The sequence below is a fragment of the Acinonyx jubatus genome, chromosome B3 (genome assembly GCF_027475565.1).
Source record: "Acinonyx jubatus isolate Ajub_Pintada_27869175 chromosome B3, VMU_Ajub_asm_v1.0, whole genome shotgun sequence".
Lineage (NCBI taxonomy): Eukaryota > Metazoa > Chordata > Mammalia > Carnivora > Felidae > Acinonyx > Acinonyx jubatus.
Window position 1 is genome coordinate 39,571,904 of NC_069386.1, and position 27,737 is coordinate 39,599,640.

General features: G+C 45.1%; 1 protein-coding gene and 1 pseudogene across 6 annotated transcripts in view; both read left to right on the forward strand.

Annotated features, from left to right (window-relative positions):
- PIF1 (PIF1 5'-to-3' DNA helicase) overlaps positions 1–24,503 on the forward strand; it is a 44,272-nt gene extending 19,769 nt beyond the window's left edge. For 5 of the 6 annotated variants that reach the window (XM_053223883.1, XM_053223886.1, XM_053223885.1 and 2 more), the window contains exons 13-14: positions 16,449–16,655; positions 21,754–22,054. In XM_053223883.1, coding sequence (XP_053079858.1) covers positions 16,449–16,655; positions 21,754–21,843 — 297 coding nt within the window. In that variant the 3' untranslated portion in view covers positions 21,844–22,054. Of the gene's footprint in view, positions 1–16,448; positions 16,656–21,753; positions 22,055–24,277 lie in introns of those variants that run through there. The other variant, XM_053223884.1, reaches the window with a different exon arrangement.
- LOC128316186 (glyceraldehyde-3-phosphate dehydrogenase-like) lies at positions 3,937–12,768 on the forward strand (annotated as a pseudogene).
- Positions 24,504–27,737: the final 3,234 nt, after the last annotated feature.

The following is a 27,737-nucleotide window of genomic DNA, read 5'->3' on the forward strand; positions in this document are numbered from 1 at the left end:
GAAGGTGGGCAGCTCACAGTTGCTTAGCCGTAAATGGCAGAGCCAGGATGGGCATAAGGCCTCACCCTGGTATTGAGAGCCTTTGAAAAAAGGAGCAGACATGAGTGCCTCTCAGCCCCCAGCTTTGTCCCAGAAACCCCACACTCAAGACTCCCTTTCTTGGGGGCTCCTAGCTGGCTCAGTCGGTAGAGCATGAGACTCTTGATCTCCAGGTTGTGAGTTTGAGCCCCATGTTGGGTGTGGAGATTAAAAATAAAATCTTTAAAAGGGGGATGGGCAGCTGGGTGGCTCAGTAGGTTAAGTGTCGGACCCTTGATCTCAGCTGAGGTCTTGATCTCAGGGTTAGGAGTTCCTTTGAGCCTGTGCTGGGCTCAAACCTAGTTTAAAAGGGGGGGAAAAAAGACTCCATTTCTTTATGATTCCAAGAGCATCACCTGCTAGGGCAGAAATGGCTAGGAGGGGCCAAGATGGAAGGGGAAGGGCTTGGACAGAGACCCTGAATAGGGAAGTGCCAGACAAGCCCCGGTGGGAGGGGGCTGACTGCTAGCCCACCTCCCACTCCTCCCACTCTTACTCCCTTGGCTCCAGCTTCCTCCTTGCCAGGAACGCCCCCTCACTTCCCTCCTGGCTGGCTGGTGTTGGGTTCAGTAAGCAGAGCCCCAGCTCCCCTGGAAGGTGTGGGGTGAGGAGGGCGTCCAATTACATGCTGGTGCTGGGGGGTCAGGCAGGGGCAACATGGGGGCAGGAGCCAAAGGCCTGGGAACTGATGGTGGGAGCAGATGTCAGGGGGAGTCCCAAGATGCCCCCACCCTGTGGGAGCCCCCCCATCCCCACCATGGGGGCCTTATCTTCTGGGCACAATTCCTCTGTGAACTCCTGGGGACTATGTGTTGTGGAGAGACCATGGCATCTGGCATCTGGTAGCTCGTGCTTGTCAGTTCCCTGAGCTGGGTCTCAGTTTCCTTATCCTCAGAATGGGGTAGGGTGAGAGTAAGCCCTGTGTGACCGATGCCCTATAGCCTGGGATTGTGCTGGGTAAACTAGAAGGGCTATGCACACCCCAGAGAAGGTCTTCTCCTCTTTCTTTTTTTCCCTCTCCACTCAGGGTGGCCTCCTCCCCCGCCTCTCACCCTGGGCCCTGGCACAGCACTCCATGCCTATTTAAGGCAAATCTCCTGATCTCCTTTTAAATAACATTCACTTCTTGTTGTGGAGAAGACCAGCAAGGCCTGAGCTTAGAGAAAGGGGAGGGGAGCCCCAGACAGCCCATCAGAGAGTGGGGGGAGGGGGATGGGGGTGAAGCAGGTATAGGAAGGTCCTTGCCCCACCTCCCACTCCCAGCCTCCCCTTTGGTCCCCTTACTGAATAGGTCCTCTATTGGCTCAAACCCCTTTAGAGGGGCTAGGGCGCTCCCAGAATGCTTCATGCAGCCCCTTATAGGCAGTGGGGTGGGGAGATGAGGACTAATGCCAGTCCCAGGGCCTAGGATGGGTGTATGTTTGGGTGAAGAAGTGGCATGACCAGGGTGACCCGTAAAGGGAATGGGAGGGTCTAGGGTAGGATTGACATCTGATCTCCACATCTTGCCTATATGAAGGATGAAACACAACAGTTCTTTGGTTCTAGAATCTGATGTTCAGAGAGGCCAAGAGACCTTCCTAGGGCCACACAGCTAGTGAGCAGAAGGGTCTGAAATACAGGCCTGGCCTGGCTTAAATTTAATGCTTTCTCCCCTTCGTACCAGGTCGCCTCATGCCTGGCATGCCTATATGTGATACCTGAGAGTGACCCTTATCAGGGACAAGGCATCCTTGAAAGCCCCCTGCACACACCCTTCCTCTGCCTGCAGAGCTCCCAGGTGGGGGTCCCTGACTCCTTCCCTTCTGCCTCCCTCCTCTTTCATCCAGGCTTACCATCCCTCTCCTTCCCCTTCTCCAGGGTTTCTGGCCCAGGCCCACTCCTTCCAGCCTGGCCCAGAACAGTTCACCTCGACTTGGTTCATACACAGAGAAAATTATAGGTGGCCGGTGGCATGACCCACAACCCTCCAGAGGAGGCAGGCTGGGTACCTTCTCACTGCAAGACCCCTGCAGGGCCCTTCCCATAGCTCAGTTCTTACCCTTTGAGATCCCAGGCCACCCTCTCCTAGTTCCTTCTCTCCCCTCTTCCTAGTCTTTCCCCCAGGTAGCCACCTCCCCAGCCTCCCATCTCTGCATGGCTAATGTCCCTGTGGTCCTCACATGACTGAGATGCCCTCTCCAGGGTTCAAAAGGAGAGGGTCAGGGATCCTTTACAGATCATGTTGCCTCTTCAGGACCAGGTACTCCCTCCCTAGGCATGTGAGCCCCAGCAACAGGACCAGCCTCAACCCATGTTAGTGTCAGACTGGATTAGGCACTAGGGGAAGCCCTAGCCTGTTTTTCTTTGGGTACTCAGAGCAGAAAGGGACCATAGCAGTCTGCTGGTCCAATGGCCTCAACAAATGAGCCAGCTGTGGCCCAGGGAATGAGAGGGGAGGCTCTGGGGTCCCACAGTAAGACAGAAGCTGAACTGGATCATACTGGAACCCCTGATAACCCCAGGTAAGGGCTTGATCCCTGGAGGAGGGGAGTCTATTATAGGAGGAAACTTGGCTCCATATTTAATGGGAGTGTCATTGAGCTGCTAAGGTTTTGTTTTTGTTTTGTTTTGGTTTTTTTAGCATGCCTCTACTATTTTATTTATTTATTTATTTATTTATTTATTTATTATTTTAATGTTTACTTATTTATTTCGAGAGAGAAAGTGTGTATGCGTGAGCTGCGGAAGGACAGAGAGAGAAGGAGGAGAGAATCACGAACAGGCTCCTGCTGTCAGCGCAGAGCCCGACACGGGGCTCTATCTCAATAACCGCAGGATCATGACCTGAGCCGAAATCAAGAGTCAGATACTTTTTTTTCTTAATTAAAAAAAAAAATATTTACTTATTTTTGAGAGAGAGAGAGGCAGAGCATGAGCAGGGGAGGAGCAGAGAGAGAGGGAGACACAGAATCTGAAGCAGGGTCCAGGCTCCGAGCTGTCAGCACAGAGCCAAACGTGGGGCTCAAAGCCATGAACCGTGAGATCATGACCTGAACCAAAGTTGGAAGCTTAACCAACTCAGCCACCTAGGCACCCATACTTTTTTTTTTTTTTTTTTTTTTTTTAAGTAAACTCTATGCCAAACCTGGGACTGAAACTCATGGCCCCAAGATCAAGAGTCCCATGATCTACTGACTGAGCCAGCAACGCACCCCAGTGTGACTCTATTGTTAACCTCTTGTGTGTCCTTAGGTAAGCCCCCTTCCTTCCTTGGGCCTCAGTTTCCTTGTGTAAAACAGATGGGTTGGGTGGATGATCTTTGAGATCCCTTCTGGCTCAGACCTCCTGCACCTTCCATCAGCCCCACCCATCCCCAAAGGCCTCTATTTCTTGGCTCTTGCCCTGGCCCAGACCTCCCTCGTGGCTCACGAAGATTGCTCCAACAGTCTCTGCACTGTCTCTGGTCTCCACTCTTTTCTCCTCCACCCCACACATCACCCAGGTAAAATGGCTTTAGGAACCTCCTGTGGTCTCCCATGGCCTCCCTTAGAATGATTCACTTCATCAGCTGGCATTCAGCACATCCTGCCTGCAGTCTTGGACCCTGGACTCAGTTTCCTCATGTGCCAAGTGGCACTAACAATCCCTGAGTTAGAGGGTTCTGTTATGGACACACTGGGGCACATGCGAAGAGCCTGGGGGAAACGCTGGATGGCCTGACCAGCACTCTTGTCTTCCCTGTGCTGGAAAGGCTGCCCATCCAACCCCCACTCTCCTTCATCCAAATTGGGAAGGTCTTCAAGGCTGGTTCCAGTACTGCCCCCTCCTAGAGAGGCCAGGTCCCCCAGCAGCCCCATCAGAGGTAACCTTGCCCATATGGAGCTGCTACAGGGCTGGACTGCCTCCATCTACAGCTCCCACCGTCCTGTGGGAATGCACAACTGGGAGCTCCTAGACAACCAGCTGGCAGGATGCTTGCTGAGAGAATGGCTGGGTCTGTGGGCTCCTGCCCATGCCCTGTTCCTTCCTACAGGGCTGTGTTTTTGACAGGGGATTATCTTTGACCCTCAGAGACAGCCTTACTGCCAACTCCACAAAAGCTCCTAGTGGGGACTCATGGCAGGTTTTTAGCTAGAAGCTTTAGACCCTCTCTTGCCCTGTTCCAATGACTGACCCAGTGGATTCTCAGAAACCTTCCCAAAGGCCCAGGAAGGAGTAGCTGGCAGGAAATACAAGTTATTAGAAGAGACATCTAAGGGAAGAGAAGCCAGAACCTAAACACTAGGAGACTTCTGAGGTCTAAACACTGTCAGCCACTTACTAATTATAGGACCTTGAGGAGATTAGCTAATGTCTCTGAGCCTCAGCTTCCTCACCAGTAAAATGGGGACAATAATACTATCTCATCCTATGACAAAATAATTAAATGATATATGTAGAGTGCTTATTACCTCATGGCTTGGCACCTCACAAATGCTCAGAAAATGGTAACTACGGGGGCACCTGGGTGGCTCAGTCGGTTAAGTGTCCGACTTCAGCTCAGGTCATGATCTCACAGTTCGTGAGTTCAAGCTCCACATCAGGCTCTCTGCTGTCAGTGCAGGGCCTGCTTCAGATCCTCTGTCCCCATCTCTCTCTCTGCCCCTCCCCCACTTGTGTTTTTCTCTCTCTCTCTCTCTCTCTCTCTCAAAAAATAAACATTAGAAAAAAAGAAAATGATAACTATAATCCTTGTTGAAGAAAGGTGGATCAAGGCCCCCAGCTGAGGTAGGAAGGACTATGGGAAGGAGGGAGGCACTGAGGCACTGGTCGCTCAGCCAGGGGTAGGCAGGTGGCTAGTAGCTAGCATAAAAACACAAAGTTCCAAGCCCGGTGCCAAGCAGTCTACATACATTATTTCATTTAAACCTTAGGCTCTTCCTTTGTTAAAAGTAGGGGTTTGGAACAGAAGCTTCCTAAGGCTTTGCCAGTTCAGTGAGCACTTGTTTTCAGTTCACAGAGGTTTTCCACGTAGAAAGTACTTTTGACTTTATAGAGCCAACTCTGTGAGTGTTCTGATAGTTGTAGATGGTCATACAACCAGATCTGGGACTCAAACCAGGGAGGACGGCTCCATCTTTCCCCAGAATCTGGTGGCAGATAGCTCTAAGAGGGTTGGGTGAGATCTGAAGTCCCACCAAAAGCCTAGGGAGGAGCATGGCCCTTGAAGGCAACGACGTCATGGAAGCTTGGCTCTGGCTCCTGCCCAGTGTCCGGTTCTGTCGGCCTGTACCGGGGCCCAGAGGCCTGGGTCTGGAACTCATCAGCTCCACCTGTCAAACCCTCCCCTGGCCGGTACCCAGGGGCCTTCAGTTATCACTAAGGAGTGCATGGCCTCAGTCCAGGGGCCCTGTATCCCTTCCCTGGTGGGGACTTAGGGCGAGGAGCTATGCCCCCATCAGACAAGCAGCCCCAGTTTGACTGAGCTCTGTTATATGACAGGTACCATGAAATATACAAAGACCTCAGTCATTTAATAAATATTTATTGCATACCTATAGTGTGCCTGGCCCTGAGCTGGCTCCAGGGAATCTGACAGAAACTCCTGCCTACACTCTAGTAAAAGAAATTGTAAAGGAAAGCAGAAGTGTGATGGGAAATAAAAAAGAGAGCAATTCACTTTACACAGAGTAAGTAGTCAGAAAAGGCCTCTGAGCTGAGAGAGGAAGTACAGCTAGAAAGAGCAGTCCAGACAGAGGAGAGGGCCCATGCAAAGGCCCTGAGATAGGAAAATCTGGACTGTCTGGAGAGCCACAAGACCACTGTGAGGGGGACCCAGCAAGCTCTCCCCCAATAAGTGCCCACTGGACAAATGAACAAACCATCACGAGAATTTCTGCTTCCAGCTGAGTTGGAGTAACCGGGATTGGATTTATGTCCCCACCTGAGATGATTAAATTCCCCACAGAATATGTGAAACAACAGTTCTCAAGGCATTGGACGTCAGACTAGGAAAAGCAGTGACTCCTGAGAGTAGGAACGAAATGGGGAGAGGCTTATGAATGCCCCACCTTACTGTCTAAAGAAAGTGTCCAGACCAGAGCACAGGGAGAGAAGGGCAGGTGGAGACCAGCAGTCTCCTGCACTGACAAGATGAAGTCAGGAGCCTGGGGACACAAGACAGAGAACCAAAAAGGAGAAAGTTGCACACAGAACTGTGGAGCTCTACAGAGGTAGTACCCCTTTGGTCATTCAGCATAGTGCCTGCATTTGAAGAAACTACTCGAAAGCACAGTTAGAATCAACCAGTAGGGTTAGAGAGAATAATCCTGGGAGCTCACACAAGGCTAGGAATAGTGCTGGCTCCCAGGAACCAGAGTGGAAACCTCACAATTAATGGGGCATTGAGTAGAGCACTCACAAGACTTTTTGACTCAGCAGTGGGTGAAGACAAAACATCACTCTGGCCCCAACAAAAGCAAGATCTGAAAAAGGACCAAATTGTTTCCAAGTGCTTTTGCACCCCAGAGCAAATCTCAAGAATATTGATAAGATTACAGAAATATCCAGCACCCAACAAAATAAAATCCACAGTGTCTGCCAACCGATAAAAATTAGCACATATACAAAGAAACAGGAAAGTATGACCCATAATGAAAAGAAAAACCGATCAATTGAAACCTACCCAGAAATTACCCAGATGATGGGATTAAGAGACATAGACATTAAAACAGTTATTATAACCACGTTCCACATGTGCAAGAAGATAAAACAAAGACTGACCATGTGAAGTAGAGAAATAGAAGATATTTTTAAAAGACCCAAATTAATTAAAATTCTAAGGATGAAAACTGTAATGTCTGAGATAGAAAATACACTACATGGATTAATGGAACATTAGACATGGCAAAGGACTAACGAACTTCGAATACATAGTACAGAAACTATCCCAAGTAAAATACACAGAGAAAAAAAGCTTCAAAATAATAATAACATGGCATTGGCGGGCTGTGACATGACTTCAAGTGATCTAATGTGTGTGTGTAATTAGAGTCCCCCAAAGAGGGAAGAGGATGAGAAAAAGAAATACTTGAAGGAAAAGGAAAAAAGAACTGAAAAACTTCTAACTTTGATGAAAACTGATGAAAATCTGATAAATCATTAGATCTAAAATATTTAATGAACCCCAAGCACAGAAACTATACCAAGCCCTCTGCTCCTCCCAGCTCAACACACTGCTGCATCTCCTTGTGCACTGCCAGTTGGTTCCCTGAGACACAATGGAAAAGCTCGGAGTAAACGGATTTGGCCATATTGGATACCTGGTCATCAGGGCCACTTTTTTTTTTTTTTTAATTTTTTGATTTTTAAAAAAATTTTTTTTCAACGTTTTTTATTTATTTTTGGGACAGAGAGAGACAGAGCATGAACGGGGGAGGGGCAGAGAGAGAGGGAGACACAGAATCAGAAACAGGCTCCAGGCTCTGAGCCATCAGCCCAGAGCCCGACGAGGGGCTCCAACCCATGGACCGCGAGATCGTGACCTGGCTGAAGTCGGACGCTCAACCGACTGCGCCACCTAGGCACCCCCACTTTTTTTTTTAAATATTTTATTTTGGGGGCACTTAGGTGGCTCAGTCAGTCAAGCATCCGACTCTTGGTTTTGGCTCAGGTCATGATTTCACAGTTAATGAGTTCGAGCCCTGCATCGGGCTCTGTGCTAACAGAGCCTGTGTGGGATTCTCTCTCTCCCTCTCCCACTGCCCCTCCCATCTCTCTCTCTCTCTTTCTCTCTCTCAAAATAAATAAAACTTTTTAAAAAAGTATTTTATTTTTAAGTAATCTCTACACACAATGATCAAGAGTCACATGCTCTACCAATTGAGCTACCCAGGCCAGGTACCCCAAGGGCTGTTTTTAATTCTAACAAAGTACTGTTGCCATCAGTGATCCCTTCATTGATCTCAACTACATCGTCTACATGTTCCAGTAAGATTCTACCCATGGCAAGTTCAATGGCCCAGTCAAGGCTGAGAACGGGCAGCTTGTCATCAGTGGAAAGCACATCTCCATCTTCTAAGAGTGAGGTCCCACCAACCTCAAATAGTGTGATGCTGGTGCTGAGTATGTTGTAGAGTCCAATAATGTCTTTACTATCTTGGAGAAGACTGGGGCTCACATGAAGGGTAGAGCCAAAAGGGTCATCATCTCTGCCCCTTCCTTTGATGCCCCCATGTTTGTGATGGGCATGAACCATGGGAGGTATGACAACTCCCTCAAGACCATCAAATGCTTCCTGCACCACCAACTGCTTGGTGCCCCCTGTCTAAAGTCATCCATGACAACTTTAGCATCATGGTGGGACTCATGACCACAGTCCATGCCATCACTGCCACCCAGAAGACTGTAGATGGCCCCTCTGGTAAGCTGTGTCATGACAGCCATATGCTGTGCAGAACATAACCCTTGCTTCTACTGGCAATGCCACAGCTATGGGCAAGGTAATTCCTGAGCTATATGGGGAGCTCACCAACATGGTCTGCCATGTCTCCACTCTCAATGTGTCAGCAGGATATGACCTGCTGCCTGGAAAAAGCTGCCATATGTGATGACATCAAGAGGGTGGTGAAGCAGGTATCAGCCCCCTCACGGGCATCCTGATTTGCACTGAGAACCTGGTTTGTCCTGCAACTTTAATAGGGATACGCACACTTCCACTTTTGACACTGGGGCTTGTGTTACTCTCAATGAACACTTTGTCAAGCCCATTTCCCAGTATGACGATGAATTTGACTACAGCAAAATGGTGGTAGACCTTACAATCCACATGACCTCCAAGGAGTAAGAGTCTCCCAGACCAAGAGCCCTAGCAAGAACACAAGAGGAAGACAGAGGCCCTCAGCTGCTTGAGGGCCCCAACTCAATCTCCCAACACACTGTATTTTCCAACTCAGACCCCCTAAAGAGTGGGAGGAGCTTGGGGAGCCTTCCTGGTCATGTACCACCAATAAAGTACACTGAACCCAGCCCACTCCCCTCCAAAAAACCTATACCAAGGTATATTGTAAGTTGTTTTTAAAATGTGATAAAGAGAAAATTTAAAAGCAGTCAGAGTAGGGGCACCTGGATGGCTCAGTTGGTTAAGCATCCAATTTCAGCTCAGGTCATGATCTTGCGGTTTGTGAATTTGAGCCCCATGTCCAGCCCTGTGCTGACAGCTCAGAGCCTGGACCCTGCTTCGGATTCTGTGTCTCCCTCTCTCTCTGCCCCTCCCCTGCTCATGCTCAGTCTCTCCCTGTCTCTCAAAAATAAATAAACATTAAAATTTTTTTTTAAAAAGCAGCCAGAGTAAAAAGACATATTACATACAAATATAAATAAGGCTAATGGATTTATTATGGTCAGAAACTGTGCAAGCAAGAAAATAGTGGAGCCACATTTTTAAAATGCAAAAAGAGGGGCACCTGGCTGGCTCAGCCAGAAGAGCATGTGACTCTTGATCTCAGGGTCGTGAGTTCAAGCCCCATGTTGGGTGTAGAGATTACTTAAAGAAATGAACAAATACAAACTTGAAAAAATAAAAATAACAGGCACCTGGGTGGCTCAGTTGGGTAAGCATCCGACTTCAGCTCAGGTCATGATCTCAAGGTTTGTGAGTGCAAGCCCCACATTGGTTTCTGTGCTATCAGCGGAGAGCCTGTCTCTGCCCCTCCCCAGCTCACATGTGTGTGTGTGCACGCTCTCTCAAAAATAAACAAAAAATAAAAATAAAATACAGAAATAAAAAATACAACATCAACCTAAAATGTTTACCTTCCACCTTAAGACACCATAAAAAGAAGAGCAAACTAAATCTACAGCAAGCAGAGATAAGGAAACAGTAAAAATTAGAGTGTAAATTAATGAAATAGAGAATAGGAAAATAGAGAAAAATCAATAAACCAAAAGTTGTTTTTTGGAAAGGTCAACAAAACTGACAAACCCTTAGAATGATCAAGAAAAGAGAAAAATCACTAGAATCAGAAATGAAAGAAGGAACATTACTGCCAACTTTACAGAAATAAAAAGGATTATAAAAGCATAAGGAATACTATCAACAACCTTCTGCCAATAAATTTAATAACTTAGATGAAATGGACAAGTTCCTAGAAAGAAACAAACTACTGAAACCAATTCAAGAAGAAATAGGCAATCTGTATAGGCCTATAACAAGTAAAGAGATTGAAGTATTAATTTAAGAAATCACCCACAACCTTAGATAGTTTCACTGAGGAATTCTACAAAATATTTAAAGAAGAATGAATACAATTCTCCACAAACTCTTCCAGGAAACAGAAGAGAGGGAAACAATTCTCAACTCATTTTATTATGTCTGATACGAAAACCAGACAAAGAGATTACAAGAAAACCACAGACCAATTATCTCTTAAGAATACAGAGACAAGGGGCACCTGGGTGGCTCAGTTGGTTAAACGTCTGACTTCAGCTCAGGTCATGATCTCACAGTTCATGGGTTCAAGCCCAGCGTCAGGCTCTGTACCGACAGCTAAGAGCCTGGAGCCTGCTTTGGATTCTGTGTCTCCCTGTCTCTCTGCCCCTTCCCGGCTTGTGCTCTCTCTCTCTCAAAAATAAATAAATAAACATTAAAAATTAAAAAAAAAATAATACAGAGACAAAAATCAACAAAATACTAGCAAGCTGAATCCAGCAATATATAAAAAGAATTATACCACGGTGAAGTGGAATTTATTCTGGGAATGCAAGGTTAGTTTAACTTCCAAAAATCTATTAATGTAATAAACTTTATCAATAGAATAAAAACCAAAAACCACATAATTGTCTCAAAAGGTAGAAAAAAACCAAAAAGCAATTGACAGAATCCAATACCTATTCATTTAAAAAAAAGTGTGGGGGGGGAATAGAATGGAATGCCCTCCACATGATAAAGGGCAGCTATAAAAACTGCACAGTGGGGGAGCCTGCGTGGCTCAGTCAGTTACACATCTGACCCTTGGTTTCAACTCAGGTCATGATCTTACAGTTCATGGGTTCAGGCCCCACATCAGGCTCTGCTGCTGGCAGCACAGAGCCTGTTCAGGAATCTCGGTCTCCTCTCTCTCTGCTGCTTGCCCATTCACACTATCTCTGTCTCTCTCAACATAAATAAATAAACTTAAAAAAAAAAAAACTACACAGCTAACATCGTACTTAACAGTAAAAGACTGATGCTTTCCTCCTAAGATCAGGAACAAGACAAGGATGTCTGCTCCCACTAATTTTATTCAACATTGTATTAGAAGTTCTAGTCAGAGTAACTAGGCAATAAATAGAAATTTTAAAAATCAAGATTGGTAAGGAAGAACATACAACTATATATGTAGATGACTTGATCTTGTATATAGAAAGTCCTAAGGAATCCACACACACAAAAAAACACTATTAGAACTAATAAACAAGTTCAGCAAGTTTACATGATGAAAGATTAGTATATAAAAATTGATTGTATTTCTATATATAAATCAAGAATCTGAAAATAAAATTAAGGAAACAATTCCATTTATAATAGCATCGAAAAGAACAAAGTACTTAGGAATAGTACATATGCTGCAAAAGTGCATACCAAAATACTTAGGAATAGATTTAATAAAAGAAATGAAAAACTTATACTCAGAAAACATTATTGAAAGAAATTAAAGATCAAAATAAATGGAAAACATCCCATGTTCATGAATCAAGAGACTGAGTATTGTTAGGATAGCAATACACCCCATTTATTCGATCTACAGATTCAGCACAATTCCTGTCAGAATTCCAGTTGCATCTTTGTAGAAATTGACAAGCTGATGCTAAAACTCATATTCAAATTGCAAGGGGCCTAGAATAGCCAAAACAATTGAAAATTAAGAACAAAGTTGGGGGATCTATGCTCCTTCACTTTAAAACTTACTGCAGGGGCACTTGGATGGTTTAGTCGGTTAAGTGGCTGACTCTTTTTCTTTCTTTTTTTAAGTTTTTTTGAGAGAGAAAGAGAGCACAATCAGGAGAGGGGAAGAGAGAGAGGGAGAGAGAGAGAATCCTAAGCAGGCTTCACACTGTCAGCACGGAGACTGATGCAGGGCTCAAACTCACGAATTATGAGATCATGACCCGAACTAAAATCAAAAGTCAGATGCTTAACTGACTGAGACACCTGGGGGCCCCAAACACCCCTGCTCTTTCTCTCTCAAAATAAATAAACTTAAAAAACATAAAATAAGACTTACTACAAAGCAGCCAACAATAATTTAAGATACTGTGATACTAGCATAAGGATAGACATATAGGTCAGTGGAATAAAATTGAGAGTCCAGAAACAAACCCATGTGTCTATGGTCAATTGATTTTCAACAAGGGTGAAAAGACCAATTGTGAAAGAATAGTCTTCACAGCAAATAGTGCTGTGACAACTGGATAGTCAGTCATGTGCACAAAAGAAAAAAAAAAAAAAGCAGTTGGAAACCTTACCTCATATCATATACAAAAAGTAACTCAAAACAGATCAAATACCTAAATGTATGAGCTAAAATTATAAAACTCTTATTTAGAAAACATAGGAGTAAATCCCAAATTAGGCAAAGGATTCCTAAATATGATGCCAAAAGCACAAACAGCAAAAGAATAATCAGATAAAATAGACTTTATCAAAATTTAAAAGTTTTGTGCTTCAAAGGGCACTCTTAAGAAAGGGAAAAAACACAGAGTGGGAGAAAATGTTTGCAAACTATATCTGATAAGGGACTTGTATACAGTATAAAGAACTCTTACAATGAGATAGTAAAAAGGGGCGCCTGGGTGGCTCAGTCAGTTAAGTATCTGACTCTTGATTTCCGCTCAGGTCATGATCTCTCAGTTCATGGGGTAAAGCACCACCTCGGGCTCCCCGCTGACAGCATGGAGGCAGCTCAGGATTCTCTCCTCTCTCTTTGCTCCTCCTTGCACCTCCCCCCCCCTGCCACTCACATGTGCACACGCTCTCTTTATCTCAAAATAAATAAACATAAAATAATAATAATAAAAAAACAAACCAATTAAAAATTGAGCAAAAGATCTGGATAGACATTTCTCCAGAGAAGATACACAAATGGCCAATAAACACATGAAAAGTTGCTTGACATGATTCATAAAAACTTTATGACAATACATTCGATAACTTAGATAAAATGGACTAATTCTTTATGACACAAAGTGTGAAAGCTAACCCAAGAAGAGGTAAATAATCAAAATAGCCCTATATCTATTTTAAAAAGTGAAAAAGGATAATCTTTCAACAAATGACGCTGGGACAATTGGATTTTCATAGCTACACAAAAAAAAAGAAAGTTGACTGACACCTCATATATATGCCCAAACTAACTCAAAATAGATGACAGACCTAAGAGTTAAAATTACAGGCAATTATTAGAATTTCTAAAAAAAATTTAAACCCTTCTTGGCTACCACTTTATTTTTTTATTATTATTTTTAATGTTTATTTTTGAGAGAGAGAGAGAGACAGAGCGCAAGGGGGGAGAGGCAGAGAAGGAGGGAGACACAGAATCTGAAGCAGGCTCCAGGCTCTGAGCTGTTACCACAGAGCCCCACGTGGGGCTCAAACTCATGAGCCATGAGATCATGACCCAAGCCAAAGCTGGACACTTAACCTACTGAACCACCCAGGCACCCCAGAATTTCTAAAATTAAAATTGCTGAAACTAAAGGTTTAGTGAAGATGTGCAGCAACTAGAACTTTCATACACTGCTGGTGGGAATGTAAAATAGTATAGCCACTTTGAACAACAGCTCAGCAAAACTTAAGCATAGTATTCACCTACCAAATGACGAAGCCATTCCACTTCTAGGTATTTATCCAAAAGAAATAAAAGCATTTATCTCTGTATAAAGACTTACACATAAATGTTCGTAGTAGCTTTATTTGCAATAGTCAAAACCTGGAAATAACCCAAATGTACATCAACGGGTAAATAAAAAAAATTGTTATATATCCATGTAATTGATTACTACTCCGCAACAGAAATGGATCTATTAAGATATACAACCACATGGACGACTCTCAAAACAATTAAGCTGACTGAAAGAAGACAGACAAAAAAGAGTACATGTTGTATGGCTCCATTTATATAAAATTCTATAAATGCAAACTAGTCTATAGTAACTGAAAGCAGCTGAGTGGTTGCCTGGGGTGACAGTCAGCAGGGAGCTGGAGGGATTAAGGAGGGACAGGAGGAAACTTTTGTGGGGGATGGTTATGTTCATTATCTTGAATGTGATGATGGTTTCACAAATGTGTATCTACATGAAAGCTTACAAATGGGGCACCTGGGTGGCTCAGTTGGTTAAGCATCTGACTCTCAATTTTGGCTCAGGTCATGATCTCAGGGTCATGAGATTGAGCCTTACGTTGGGTTCTGCACTGACTGTGCAGAGCCTGCATGGGATTCTCTCTCCCTCCCTCCCTCTCTCTCTGTCAGTGCCCTCCTCTCACAAGTGCTCTCTCTCAAAAGGAGGGGAAAAAAAGCTTCCCAAACTGTACTTTACAATGTGCAATTTATTGTATGCCAATTACACCTTGATTAATGTTTAAAACACTATTTTTTAATGTGTATTTATTTTTGAGAGAGCACATGTGCAGCTTGGAGGGGGGGGTGGAGGGGGGGCGGGCAGGAGAGAAGCCAAGAGAAAAGGAGATAGAAAATCCCAAGCAGGCTCCCTGCTGTTCCTGTGATGTCTCTGCTGCTAAATTGCTATGTGACCCCAGGCATGGTGGTAAGCCTTTCTGAGGCTTTTTTTCTGTAAAGTTCAGGAAGTAATAGAAACTACAAGTGCTTGGGGCACCTGAGTGGTTCAGTCGGGTTAAGCAGGTTAAGCATCTGTCTGCTCAGGTCATGATCTCGAGGTCCATGAGTTTGAGCCCCGCATCATGCTCTGTGCTGACAGCTCAGAGCCTGGAGCCCGCTTCAGATTCTGGGTCTCCCTGTCTGTCCCTCCCCTGCTCATGCTCTATCTCTCTCTCTCAAAAATAAATAAAGATTTTTTTTAATTTAAAAAAAAAAAGAAAGAAAAAGAAACTATAAGTGCTAGTTTAAGCCAAAAAGGGAATTTACTAGAAGGAAGCCTGAGAAAGTCATGGAGCCCCGTGGATCCCAGAGACTTTTTCCTATCCCTTATCTTTATTTCTCTGATCACAGCTTTCCCTGTTTCCCTATCTACATGGTAGAAAAGAAAAGCTACCAGCTTCTGAGCTTTGTATGTTACAGGCTTAATTACTCACGATGCTGAATTAACTCCCTGTCAATCACAGATCCAAATGTAAATTCTCAGGGAAGGACTGTATTGATCCATTTGGGTTAAGGGCTCCAACATGCACCAAGGTATGGGGTCAGGCAGCAGAGCCACAAAGGATGAACCTGACTGGTCTTAAAATCTACAGATGAAGAACAGGACAAGTGCTAGGAAAGTGCTTGGTGGACAGACCACAAGAGGAGTGCCAAGAGAAACTACCAAGATAGTAGCTGGAATTCAGGACACCTGGCTTGTTCTGTACTCAGAATTGTGTCTCTTGATAGGGGCAGCGTGTATATATGTAATGTTCCAGTGAGCAGCAGTGGGAGATCAGTGGAGGAAGAAATCACTTCCAACTGGGCTGTCTAGGAAGGTTTCATGGAAGAGGTGCCAGTATCAGCTCTGTGGGGAAATTTATGCCCAGGATTTGCATGGCCTTTAAAGTTCACTAAGTGCTCGGGGCACCTGGGTGGCTCAGTCATTGAGCATCCAATTTCGGCTCAAGTCATGATATCGCAGTTTGTGAGCTCAAGCCTCACATCAGGCTCGTTGCTGTCAGCACAGAGTCCACTTGGGTTCCTCTCTCCCCTCTCTCTGCCCCTCCCCTGCCTGCACACATGCTCTTGTGCTCTGTCTCTCTCAAAAATAAGCATTTAAAAAAAAGTTTACTAAGTGCTTTCGTATCCTCTGTTTACAATGTAGACCCACCTTCTCAACCTCTCCCCTGGGATTAGTAGTATTATACATCCCATTGCACAGATGGGGAAACTACCAATGAGAGACATTGACTGAGTGATTTGCCCAAGTTCACACAGCTTGACAGAGCAAGATGTCACCTCTAGTGTTTTGACTGGAGAGCCCTGACTTGCTCTCTCTCTCCAAGGCTGACTTCAAATGGAGTGTAGGGAGGAGGGAGCTTGCTGGGTAAGTGCTTAGCAGGGATTGAAAAGGGAAAAAAGTTCAGGTAGCAGCATTTCTGAGCTCCTGTGCAGAAGCCCTCTACCCTGGCTCCAAATACCCAGAGACCACCTTTGAGCTTTGCTTCAGACTCCCAGGCTGGTTTCCACTCACTCTCCTGACCCTTTATCCAGCAGCTCCAACAGGTTGGGGGAATCTTAGATTCAAAATGCCAAGAATGCCAAAGAAAGTCCTGCAGAATGCCAAAGAAACCTCAAGAGACCCACCCCAACCACCTGAGGATCAACACGAAGGATCAAAGAATGCTGCTACATACATACACAGGCCTTGGGCTCAGTGTGTTACACACAGTACTGATTTTATTTCATATACATTGTGAGGTAGGTACTGCTACTATCCCCACTTTACAATTGTGGGAAGTATATTCATTGGCAGTTGATTCATTGTCTCAGGTCACGTAACTGGTAAGTGGTGGATCCAAGTCTGTCTGATTACAAATGAACTAAAATCATCCTGCTAAATTGTTTCCTCTTCTCAGTTTGCCCATTTCCACCAAGCTCCCAGGCCTGAGACCTTGCCATTTCTTTCAGCTTCAGTGTCTCAGGACAGCCAGCAGCTCTGAAAGAGCTGGGGGCTCAGGACAGGTGATAGGCCATCTGCACTGATGTGGTGGGAGGCAAAGGGGGACTTGACTGTTGTGTCAACCATGGGTTTAATGTGGCTACTAACTTCTCTTTTTCAGTAATCTCTACACCCACTGTGGGGCTCGAACTCAGGACCCCAAGATCAAGAGACGCATGCTCCACCAACTGAGCCAGCCAGGCGCCCCCGTTGCTAACTAACTTTTAATCCTGACTTTTGAAGAGTTAATGTAATTGGTGGGTTGCATGTCCTGCAGGTTAAGAGCAAGGAATCAGAGATCAGAGATACTTGGGTTCCAGTCCTGTCCTGGCTTCCCTACTTTCCTGCTGTGTGATCTTGGAGCAGCTTCTAAACCTCTCTGAGCCACAGCTGCCTCATCTAGAACAGGGATAACAAACCCCGACCTCTTGGGTTAGAATGTTATGGGGAGATGGGTTCCAGTAGAGACGGGCAAGGCTCAGGTTGTTTTAAGCAGCACACTTACTCTATCCATCCCTCTAACTGAAGCTATTTTACTTCAAAACATTTAAAAAATATATTCAGGGCCCTGGGCGGCTCAGTCAGTTAAGCATCCAATTCTTGGTTTCAGCTCAGGTCGTGATCTCATGTTTGTGGGTTCGAGCCCCACATCGGGCTCCGTGCTGACAGTGTGGAGCCTGCTTGAGATTCTTTCTCTCCCTCTCTCTGCTCCTCCCTTGCTCACTCTGTCTCTCCCTCAAAAATAAACTTAAAAAAAATTGTTTTAAATTAAAAATATACTCAACTTTGTCAGATGGTTAAATCCTTTTTTTTTTTTTTTAAGTAATCTGTACACCCAACGTTGGGCTCGAACTCAGGACCCTAAGGTCAAGAGTTGCATGCTTAGCCAAATGAGTCATCCAGATGCCCCCATGGTTAAATCTTTTTGATGCCTGCTTAGATTTAATTTGTCTGGAATGTTCTTCCAGTAAGTCCACAGGTGAGCCTCAATGAGCCCCTGGACTCAAAGCAGCCTGTAGAATCAACTAAACCTGTATCTCAATGCCCCCTCTGAGCTTTTCTCATGCTAATGTGCATTGTGGGCCTCCCAGAATAGTGTTAAGGGGTGGAAGGGGAGTAATGGAACTTGCTTCCTACAGCACCTACTAATACCTCTTCTCTGGGAAGGCAGCCACTGCCTGCCATTCATATTGGGTGGGCTTTTCCTTAATCTGTCCCCAGCTAGCCTCCCATTTCCAGCCTGAGAGACAAATGTCCTATCAAATCCCACTTTCTTCTCTGTCCTGCCCCTGGTGCCCTCCACCCAGGCCCCAGGTATCACTGTCCCTCCCTCCTACTCCCCTCCCACAAAGCTCTGCAAGGCTCAGTGCTGTCTCTTTCCCGACCCCTACGGCCCTGCACTTGTCACCTCTTGATGACCCTTGATCTAGCTCCCACCAGGGTCCTAACAACCCGTGGGCCCAATTCTACTTCTTGCCTTGCTCCTTAGAGCTCCTCTCTGTTCACCTGACACTCCAGCCAAACAAGGCTCTGCATACTCTGAGTTTTTCTATGCCCATGTCCTTTCCTCTGCCTGGAATGCCCCAACTACCCATCATCAGGGTCCAGCTCTAGTGCTGTGGCCTCCCATTCTGCTTGGGCATAGTTCTTTGTGCTTGAGGCTGCTTCACTGCTGGTGAGGTCCAATGTAGTCTTTGGCATACAGTAGGTACCCATAAATGCCTGTAGCTGTAAAGAATGAGTCTAAACCAACTCCTTCATTTTACAGTGGAGGCACAGAGTTGAAGAGATGTGCACCCTGCTACTAGGAGACAGGACTGAGGGGGTTCCTGCAGGGTTACACCCCAGGCTAGGCTTTTTCTGCCATTCACTTGGAAAGGACGCCCTCCAGAGGCTACATTTTCCTGGGAAGACAACTGCCTAAAGCTCACACACTACAGACCCTTCTCAGCTAGGTCCCCTGTCCCGGGGAGCCATCCACTCTGGAAGTCTCTGGTTCATTCCCACTCTATCTCTCAGATCCTTCCCAATGTCATTCCACAATTCCTTGTACTACCACCTGGACAAAGTTTGAGGCAGAAAGGGCCTCCAGGATTATCCATCCAGGGGACCCACAAAAGCCTCAGAAGGTCCTTCACGTCCCCAACTGTGTGCACAACTCTGTGTGTGTTCTGAACACACAGAGACACCACCTAAATCTCAGGGGTGTCCAAGATCCAAATGACATACAGAACAACTTATCTGTTGAGCTCCTCATTATATAGGTGTTAATATACATAAGGCTCTTAGGACTGTACCTGGTACATTTCTTTTAAGTTTGTTTGTTTGTTTATTGGGTGTGTGTGTCGGGGGGGTAACAGAGAGAGAGGGGGAGAAAGAGAAGCCCAAGCAGGTTCTGTGCTGTCAGTGCAGAGCCTGATGTGGGGCTTGAGTCCGCAAACCATGAGTTTATGACCTGAGCTGAAATCAAGAGTCAGATGCTTAGCTGACTGAGCCACCCAGGCGCCCCAGTACCTGGTACATTTTAAGCACTCTCTAAGGTATGAGTTGGCCCACAGCCTGTTTTTGCAAATGAAGTTTTATTGGAACACTGCTATGCCTTTGTTTTTGTATTGTCTATGGCTGCTTTCCCACTATGGCTACAAGGGCAGATTTGCATACAGATGTAACTGTATAGCTCACAATGTCCATGAAGAATTGGCTGCCATTATAGGTAAACAACAGCAGGCCCTAAGGCACGCAGCTAGTAACCTGGGGCTTGAATCTGTCTGTTCAAGGATCCTGTAACACACCTCTGTGCTTCTTCACTCACCTTAACACACAGTACTCATTCATTCATTCAGCAAGGGTTCAAGGATCCCCTTCTGTATCCTCTAGGCTGAGCTATTGGGAGGAACGGTTGGGACAGGGGTTTGAAGCTGACCTTATAGATTTGAAGAATGACCTCACTCTGCCTCCAGGGCCCTAAGTGACTAGTCCTGAGTGCCTTCTTTTTGTCTGTCGAATACAAAAATATTCTTCCTACCTCAGGACCTTTGTATGTGTTGGCTTAACTGGCTCTTTACTGTCGTTCAGGTTCTAGCTCAGATACCACCACCCTGGGTATTAAAACTCCTGGGCTCCAGTCACTCTTTATTCTCACGGGGCACTTACCACCATGTGAAATATTTTCTTTACTTGTTTTTTGTTGGTCTTCCTAAGCATAATGTGAGGTTTATCTCATTCATTGCTATAGCCTAGTGCCTAGAACAGTGCCTGACCCACTGGGCTTTCATGGTATTCAATAATTGTTTACTAAATTAGTGAAATGACTCCTGGACAGGGTGTCAGGCAATGTGGCTTCTCTTCCTGGCTCTGTAAACCCACTCACTGAGCCACATTTCCCTTCTCTGGGCCTCAGTTGCCTCCTATGTAAGGTGGAATGTGAGGGTTGGGTGAGAAGCCCCTAATCTTTTGGTTTGAACATTTTATGATTTAAAAACATTTGCCAGGGACCTGCTCTTGGTAGGTTTGGTGGTAAAGGCTGTATTTGACTGTGAGCCTAAGTCCCAGCCCAGGCCCTGGGGACAGATGAGAAAGTCTCTACTGAGGGATAAGGGAAGGAGGAGGTGGGGGGAGGGGTGAATAGGAGGAGGGGGAGACCCAGAATCAGTCAGGCAGGGAAGGCTCTGAGAGCTGCAGGCCAGAAGCCAAGGAGGAAGTGCACAGAAAAGGGAGGCAGACGAAGGAGAGGGAGGATATGGGTTGTAGGGAGAGCTTCTTTCACTTTTTAGCCCACGAGCTTCAGAGTTGTTTGAAATTTGTATAACAAATATGCATTATTTTTGCAACTGGAAAAATTAAAATGTACATGCCCTTTGACCCAGTAATTCCATTTCTAGGAAATCCCTGCAGATAGAGGCATGTGTGAAATGACCCATGTACAAGGCTATTCACAGCAGCCTTGTTTGAAATAGCAAAATACTGGAAACAATCTAAGTTTCCATCAAAAGGGAACAGACAGGCTAGATAAACCAGAGCACATCTCGAAAATGGAACAGTATAAAGATGTCAAAAGCAAGAGCCTAGCAAGTCTGTACGTGCTGACGTAGAATAATCTCCAAAATCTGTTAAGTAGAAGAAACAAGGTACAGAACGACGTATCCAACATGCTGCCATTTATATGAAAAACTATACACACAAATGTTTAGAAATGCTCAGAATATCTCTGGAACATGTGCCAGTTGCTAGGGGATAGGATTGGGGGGAGAGACTCAATGTTCAATATTCTTTTTATAAAGTTGAGGTAAAATTCACATAACATGAAATGAACCATTTGAACCATTTTATTAAAAAATTTTTTTAAATGTTTATTTATTTATTTTTGAGAGAGAGAGAGACAGAATGCAAGCAGGGGAGGGGCAGAGAGAGAGAAGGAGACACAGAATCTGAAAAAGGTTCCAGGCTCTGAGCTGTCAGCACAGAGCCTGACGCAAAGCTCAAACTCCCGGACAGTGAGATCATGACCGGAGGTGAAGTCGGGCGCTTAACCGACTGAGCCACCCGGGTGCCCCCATTTGAACCATTTTAAAGTGTACAATTTCCATATAGTCCAACCATCACCTCGATGTAGTTCCACATTTTCATCGCCCTGAAAGGAACCCCCCATATGCACTAGCAGTCCTTTCCCATCTCCTCTCCCCCAGCCCCTAGCAGCCACTAATCTGCTCTCTGGCTCTATGCATTTGCCCATTCTGGATATCTCATATAAATGGAATCATACAGTATGTGACCTTTTGTGTCTGGCTTCTTTCACTTAGAATGTTTTTGAGGTTCATCCATGCTGATTCTTGTCATGGCTTTTATTTTCCACTTTAGGGATGTACCACACCTTGTTTATCTGTTCATCAGTTGGTGGAGAGTCGGGCTGTCTCCACTTTTTGGCTATCAGGAATACCACTGCTATGAAGACTCATGTACAGGTTTTGGCTTGAATACCTGTTTTCAATTCTTTGGGGTACGTATCTAGGAGTGCAACTGTTGGGTCATATGGTAATTGAAGAACTGAAAACTGTTTTCAGTATTCTTTTGTACCTTGTGAATTTTATGCCATGAGCCCCATGAGCAAATATCAGCACTTCCCCCACCCCAGAAAAGAAAAAAAAAAAAAAAAGAAGAAGGTGTACATAATGGGAAAAAAAATAAAGCATACTGTAAAAATGCAAAGGGTTGTTGTTAGGTAAGGAGTGAACAAATATTTATCTAGATGATTTCTGAAAGAAAAATGCATTTTGGACTTAGACCTCAATTCAAATTCCACTGCTCTGTTTCATTCTAGTTCTGGGTATGGTGTCCAGGAAGACTTAGCATCAAATCCCAGGTCTGACTGTTATAGCTGTGCATCACTATACAGGTTACTTAACCTCTCTGTGCCTCAAATGTAAAATAAGGAGAAATCATCTACCTGGCCAGCTGTGATGTGTTATGCCTGGGCCTATGCCTGCCCCACAGCTGGCTGCCTAGTTTAATGGCCTCACACTTGCAGAGTGCAGGAGACAATCTCTTCTCTCCTGGGATCACTGTTCTCTACAGCCCCTTTCACATAATATGCTCTGATTCCCCACATGCTCAAGGAACTCTTAGAGGCCTGGCCTGCTGAGCAGTCCTCCTCCCACAATTTCATCATCTCTAAAGCCAAACCTCTCAAAAGAGGGGCCAAACAAGGTGTGAGGGGACAGGAGTCAAGGTCAGGGGCTGGGAAAGGGGCCTGCTGTCTGCCTAGGACCTCCCAGGGACAGGAAGCATGGGTTTGCTTTATGGAGCCATGGAGCCCAGGGCCATATATGTGGAGGAGTTGGGTGGAGACACAGGGAGACAGAATTTGGGTTTACCTGGAGGAACAACTTTTTAATCGACAGGACATAATGCCAAGCATGGTGTTAAGTAAGCACTGTTACATGATTCCACACAAAGTGTCCTCATTTCACAGATGAGGAAACTGAGGCTCAGAGTCCTTTGTCACTGTGCCCAAAATGACAAAATGTAAAGTGCAGCAAGATGTGAACCCAGGCCTGTCTCAATCTAGAACTTGGAAGCTTAGCGTCTGTGCTAAGGGGTCAATGGCCAAGTACGTGACAAATGTGAATGATCACTAATCATCACGTGATAACAATATTGCTGTAAGTAGAGCTGGAGGTGGAGCAATGCAGTGAGCAGTTTGAGGTGGAGGGTATGAGTTGCTTCTTCCCAAGTTCAGGCAGAGGCTGGATTAGCTTTTGGTAGAGATTCAAGTGTTTGATACAATCGACTAGATTTGAGTCCTGGGTTCTAATTGTGAGGGTATGAGATTCCCAAGATCTGTCCCCAGAGATTTAGCTGTAGTTGTTTTCATATGGTTCCCAGGAATGTGTCTTTTTCCAAAGACGATTCAGGTCTGCAGCCACATGTGAGGTCCCCTGGCTTGCATGACCTCTAGGGTCCCTTCTAACGTCAATTCCATGATCTGCAATGCCTTAACACCCATGACGGGGAAAGCATTCCTTTGGGCAAAGCATTGCCCTCTCCTCCTATAGCCTTCTTAAATTCCTAAGGCCCTAGAGAAAATGAGTGCAGCAAGCTTTTGGGAAGGCAAAAAAGATAGCAAAGATGGAGGGCACAGAAGCCTCACTGTCACTTTCAGTGGTGACGTGATGCCAGCTCATCTTCCTTCCTTGGCCCGCTCTACTCCACCCCATGCAGAGCCCCAAAACTGTCACGTGCCCTACTGGACCCCGGTCAAGTGCAACCATTCCTACTTTCAGCCCCTTGCTCTCTCTCTGAAACTGCCCAGTGGGGTCAGCTTCCCAGGCATATCAGACAATTCTGCAGAGTTTGTCTGGTCCACAGGGTCCTCTCCCAGCTTCTAGGAGGCCAGTGACAGGCAGGGAGGCAGTCCAGAGAGGCATTCTCAGTGACCTTTGGTTCCCTGGGAAGGACTCAAAGCCGGTAAAAGTTTAGCAAGTACCATGTAATCATTGCCAAAACTCTTTTTTTTTTTTAAAAACATAGACTTTCTGGGTAATAAAATTTGAGGACTCTACAAGAAATTACCTTTGATTAGTTTTGTTTTATCTTAAACAGAAAATGTCTATGCCACCTGCTTTTGGCATTAAATAGAAAGTATGAATTCAGTACCATACTGTGTGACCTTAGGGGATTTCAGCTGCTGAACCTCAGTTTCCCCATCTGCAAAGGCCACTGGCCAGTGGTCTGGTAGAAACTGGCGCTGGGGCAGGGGCTCTGGCTGCTGAAAGGGAGGATGTTAAGTCGGGAGCCCAGAGCACAGCCTAGGAAACTGTGGTCTGCCAAGACACCCCTTTTGGGTTTCTGATCATTATTTTTTAATCTTCTGCTTTCCTTGCAGGTTCCTGGCATCCCGTTCTCTCTCCCATCTTGGGAGAAGAAATGTAGTCATTGACATATTAGTATAAAAGTACTTCTCTCAGGGATTTTTCCATGGTAACCCAAGCCTTCCATTCATTCAATGTTCATTACTGAACCCCTTCTACAAGGACTTGGGCTGGGTCCTAAGGATTCAGAGATACAAAAACAAACAAACAAGCAAACAAAAAAATCATCCCTGTCCTCAGGGATGATGTCCTCCCCTAATTTTCAGCCATGTGGGGATGGAAGAAATAGCTTTTTTTTTTTTTTTTTTTTTTTTGGAAGTGAGGGAGATGCTGCCCTTTGGTTTGAAGTGAAGTTCTAGGTTCTATTCCTTTGCTGATTTTATAACCTCTCCTCCTGTTGCCCTACAGCTCTGAGACCATCAGAGAACTTCCAGAACCAGGATTTCACTTAGCACTCATGCGAGCCTGGATAATACTCATGAAAGCCAAAGGCATCTCTAGTTTTACTATGAGAAAACTAAGTCTTAGAAAGTAAACTACCTGCCCATGTCACACAGGTTGCTATTGTCGCCTGGATTCAAACCTAGATCTTCTGGCACAGGTATTTTGGGAATACTGTTTGCCTTGGATTTGAACCTATGATACATGTTACTATGTGGCCCAGAGTAAAGGAGGCAAGAGGAGAAAGAGAGAGCTCAGGCACTTAGGGCTGAAATGACCCAATCTCTGGTCCTGATCTGCACCACTCTGACCTTGGCCTTCAAACTAGCAGTAGGACCAGCAGCAATAATCACAACCCCCAAGAATTTACCATGAGGTTATTTGTTTTATGTAACGCATCCCTGAAGTCGTGGATTAGTTTCCCCATTTTACAGATGAATTGATTGATACTTAGCTGGGAACTTGTCCAAGGTCACCAAATCAGAATCCCATCATAGGGCTGCTTCATGCTTCTTGTACCACCCATGCCATCCACCAGTAGCTAGGCAAGTTCCCCCAATATTTCTGAGCCCCTGCTTTCTAATCTATAACTAGGGATAGCAGGAACAATGCGAGGACTGTATGAGAAGGCATATTCACTGCCTAGGGTAGGAAGAAGCAGGTATTTTATAAATGACAGCATCCTGCTCCCTTCCCTTCCTGAGACCTCTTGCACCCAAGTGGAGTTTAAACCTATAAATGCCAAAAAATATACCTCAGATACATCCTAGCCTTTGGGCCTCAAGGTCACCTTCTTTACATGCCTTATTACTCAGGCTTTCCTGATGGTAGGAGAGGTGGAGTTAGAATAGGAGGCCTGCTTGGAAGTCGCCAGGCCCACCCTCAGGATGCTAGATCCCAGGCAGTGTTTCTCAAGAGGGAGGACATCTGACTCTTTTCCTTATCCTAAGAATGAAACAAATGATAATGTCTGTACAGTAGATCAGAGAGAAGGGGCCACAGCTGTCAGATAACCTGGAGGCCCCAGGAATGGCCCAGTACCATTTCCACAAAGGTTTATTGAACACCTACTACTGCAAATGCCCACCACTCATGGAGCTCTCTGTTGGAGGCCAGGTGGCTGCAGAGATCCAGGGTGGGGGGCTCTATTCACTTAGCAGGGTTTGTGAACACTTCTCAGAGTCAGAGATTTTACCATGTGGTAGGTAAGACTGAAAGACAAGGGATTCCCAGGATTTCCAGACTCACGAGGACACAGAGAAGGCACTCTGAGAACATTCAGGAAGGTCAGGAAGTTGGGAAAGGGGGGTGGTTCCAGGCAAAGGGAACAGAAATGTGATAAGTTTAGAGGTGATGTGGAGAGGATGGGAACGCTGAAAAGGCTACTAGACTCTGGGCTACTTGGTCACAGTTGGGTAAGACAGAGAAAGAAGGCAGTCTGCCAGAGTTGTACACCCCGAACTCCTCTTTTCAGCCCCATCTGCATCACCCGCAAGTTAGCATCAATGGGTACTCATGCCAGGCTGGCTAGAAGCTTTGCATTTGTATGATCTCCAAATCGCTTTGGGGCCAGACAGTCTTCCAATCCTGGGGTTATTGAGGATATACAGAGGAATAAGTTGCTGTCCCTAAAGTGCTTAAGGTCTGGGGGTGCCTGATTGGCTCAGTCAGAAGAGCATGTGGCTCTTAATCTTGGGATTCTGAATTTGAGCCCACATTGGGTGTAGAGGTTGCTTAAAAATAAAATCTTTAAGGGGCGCTTGGGTGGCTCAGTTGGTTAAGCGGCGGATTTCAGCTCAGGTCATGATCTTGCAGTTTGTGAATTCGAGCCCCACACCGGGCTCTGTGCTGACAGTTCAGAACCTGGAGCCTGCTTCAGTTTCTGTGTTTCCCTCTTTGTCTGCTCCTAACCCATTTGTGCTCTCTCTCTGCTTCTCAAAAAAAAAAAAAAAAAAAAAAAAAAAAAAGTTAAAAATAAATAAATAAAATCTTTAAAAAAACGTGCTTAAGGTCTGGTCACACAGAAAACTTTCTGAGGCATTAAGAATCCTTGTATAAGGTGTTTCTTAAGAAGGCAAAAAAAAAAAAAATAGAAATCATGCAAATGTCTAATAACAAGAGATGAAATTCTGGCATACCTAATAGCAGTTAAGCAATTATTAGAAATTATGACTAAAGACTGGTGCCTGGCTGGCTTAGTTGGTAGAGCATGCGACTCTTAATGTCAGGGTTGTGAGTTTGAGCCCCACGTTGGGTGTGGTGCCTAACTTGAAAAAAAAAAAAATTATGACTAAAGAACTTAAAAAGAAACATTCATGACAAATTTAAGGGGGGGGGAAAAGGAGTATTCAGACTATTTGGCAATTTTGATTTTTAAAATATGCACAAAGAGACTAGAGGGAAATAATAATCTTGTTCTCCAGATTTCAAATTGTTTTCTAAACTATTATGTAGCTTCTAACTGTCCAACGATAAGCATGTATTGTTCTTATCATCATGAAAGTAATAAAGATTATTTAAATAATCATCAGTCTCATATCATGGAAAAATACAGTGATGGGGGTCAATTGTGAACCCTGTTTTGTTTTGTTTAGTTTTAAGTAATCTCCACACCCAACATGGGGCTCAAACTCAGGACCCTGAGATCAAGAGTCACATGCTCCACTAACTGAGCCAGCCTAGTGCCCATTTGTTATTTCTCTGGGCCTCAGCTTCCTCACCTATAAAATGAAGACCTGAGGACAAGATGAGAATCCCTTCCTCTTTGAAAAATTCAAACTTTCTTTTATTTTTTTGTTTGAGAGTGAGAGAGAAAGTGTGTATGTGTGTGCACACAAAGAACCAAGGAGGGGGCAGAGGGGCAAAGGCAGGGGAGAGAGAGAGAATCTTAAGCAGGCTCCATGGTGGGGGGGGGGGGGGGGGACTCAATCCCATGACCCTGGGATCATGACCTGAGTGGAAATCAAGAGTCGGATGCTCAAGCAACTGAACCACCCAGGCGCTCCTCAAACTAACTTCTAAAGGATACCTGAG